The following is a 2513-nucleotide window of genomic DNA, read 5'->3' as shown; positions in this document are numbered from 1 at the left end:
TTGACATGTTTAAATCGAGAGACTTCAAATTAATTATTTTGAGTGATTAAATGTCACATTGTTCTGTCAAGCATTTGTTTGATTTATTATTGAGATGTTTTTCCTCTATGATGAACATTAACCTGTGATTGTCCATGAATTATTGGTACTAAACCCTTTCTAAATAAATCTGTCATTTCTTCTGATATTCAGAAAGAGTTTGATGCGCGTCTGGAGGAATAAAATTATGGATTTTTATATTCAGCAGGAAAACTGTAATATATGCAAATAGATTCATATGCTATTTTATATTCCTAATTGAATGTGCATGAACTGTACAGTGTTTATATGAATATGACTTACTAATATAAAGTGTTACCAATAGGTTTGCATTATTGCTTTCATAGGTTTGATCATGTGACCACATTTTGTAAAAGCTTTGATGATAAATCCCTTATTAGCACATTTTTTATTAATTTTAATTTCTTTAACAAGGAATACAACTTTTTTTTTTTATTCCATATATAAAATGCATACCTATTATATAGATTTTATATCTTAGACCTATTCTTTATTATCTGACTTAAAAAGTAATTAAAAAAAGCAAGGTTCATAAACGTATATATATATATAATATATATAACCTGAGGTTTATGATTATTATTGAAGGTTGTTATTTTTGAAAGCACAATGCTCCAAACGCAACATTAAAAATCTTGTTTTTAGTCTCTAAATAAAGCAGTGCTGTAGATTCGGCCCAGAAAAGTCCAAAGACAAATAAACTAGTGCACAGACTGAGAGTTATTCTTTAATCGCTGTCGTTTCCCTGAGTTTCACAGTAAAAACATTTCTCCCCCACAGACATTAAAATATAAGTATTCAAGTAAACTTAGAAATAAACATGCAGATTTTGGCTATAAGACATTACACAGTGTGTTGGGTTGTTTCATCTTTCATATATATATATATATATATATAAGAGAGTCAGGTTACACTTTATTTTAATGTGTCATTGTTACAGTGTAATTATACATGTAAGTAATATTAATTAACATGTACTTACTATAGGGTTAGTTGCATGTAATTATGCATATTTTACTGTTATTACTACGGTAAGTACATGTAACAAGGACACTGTAAAATAAAGTGTCACGTTATTGTATGTCTGTAACAGTTTAAATAAAGCCATGTGAGTCTTGTTGAAATGTTTTTATTTCATATTTAAAGCTAGCTTTAATAAATAATGGTCCACTAGTCCTGAGGTGAACAAAAGCATACAAAAGTCCTTCCCTCACTGGTATCCGAGTCCAGGCGCAGTGGTCAGTCTCTGTCCGTACAGTGTGTACGGGGAGTAAAACGGGCCCGCGGGAACCGGCACCGGCGCGCCGCTCGACTGTAACGGGCTTTTAGCGTACGGGTGATACCGCGCGCCGAGCCCGAGTGTGTGATGCGGCGTCCGGAGCGCTAGCGGGGCTCCAGGCATGTGACACGCCGGAAGAGTCAAAGAGTTGGGATATCCCGACACGAGCTTCTCCGCGAACGCCGTGTGAGTCCGCAAGTGGCTCAGAAGCTCCTCCGAGCTCGAGAAGCGCTTGTCGCACGGCCCGTTCACAGACACCCAGTTGCAGATGTGCTGGGACTCGTTCGGGATAAAAAAGCCGTACGGATACAGCGGGTGTCCGGGGAACGAGTGCGTAGCGGTTGATAGCGGGTGCATGGGATACATGAGCGGGTATCCGGGCTTGCTGTCGCTGGATGAGAGATGGCTAGCGCAGTGGTAGCTCAGGCAGAACGGGTCTCGGCACATGATGGATGGAGGAGAGGCTCCGGCGAGGGGACTGGACCCGGCTTTACCGCTGAGACTCATCATCGGACTGCCTCCGCTGGGCTTGCTCGGGTCCAGGGACACGCCGTGGGAGAGGAAGGGCTGAGCGTAGCCGGCGTACGCTCCGGGATACGCGAGTCCTGCAGGGGAGATGGGGAACACGCTGTGGCCGGTTCTGTAGGGAGAAACCGGCGCTACGAGTCCCGATCCGAGAACGGACGAGGCCGAGGACGTGGGGACGCTATCAGACGTGACCGGTTTGGAAACATCCTTCGCCTCGCTGTTACTCTCAGTTCTTCCCGGTGTGTCGGGAGTGGCGCTTTTACGCGCATCGCTTTCCTTTTTCCCGGTTTTATCCGCGGATTTCTCTCCGGGTTGTGGGGAGATGGAGCTGCAGGAGCGTGGACTCGCCGTCCGCGGTGTGACGGGTCGACAGGTGGCGCTCGGGACGCGGAAACTCGTCTTGTCTCCGCTCGTGTCTTTCCTCTCGGAGGATTTGGCGTATGGCTTGAAGCTGGACTTGTCCTCGGCTCCGATGTCGCTGATCTTCAGCGGGCTGGATTTGCTGTCCTTGTCCGAGGCGACGGCCGAGAGTTTCGACGAGGAAAGGGGATCCGACTTCCCGATTTGGGAGCATGTTTGTGCGAGGAGGGCGAGCGGACTCTTCTTGGCATCCAACTGGGAACACAGACAAGATTTAAGCATATTA

General features: G+C 44.6%; 1 protein-coding gene across 1 annotated transcript; it reads right to left on the bottom strand.

Moving 5' to 3' along the window:
- Positions 1-708: 708 nt before the first annotated feature.
- Positions 709-2509, bottom strand: LOC306989951 (zinc finger protein 503; the record flags this gene model as incomplete). The annotated part of the gene is made up of 1 exon (XM_079596064.1): positions 709-2509. One exon carries the CDS (start codon positions 2507-2509, stop codon positions 1271-1273), a length of 1239 nt encoding a protein of 412 aa, XP_079452190.1. The 3' UTR covers positions 709-1270.
- Between the last annotated feature and the right edge of the window lie 4 nt (positions 2510-2513).

This window comes from Phoxinus phoxinus, assembly GCF_949152265.1.
Source record: "Phoxinus phoxinus genome assembly, chromosome: 21".
Classification (NCBI taxonomy): Eukaryota; Metazoa; Chordata; class Actinopteri; order Cypriniformes; family Leuciscidae; genus Phoxinus; species Phoxinus phoxinus.
Note: the sequence above shows the minus strand (reverse complement) of the source record. Positions and strands in the feature narration are given on the sequence as shown.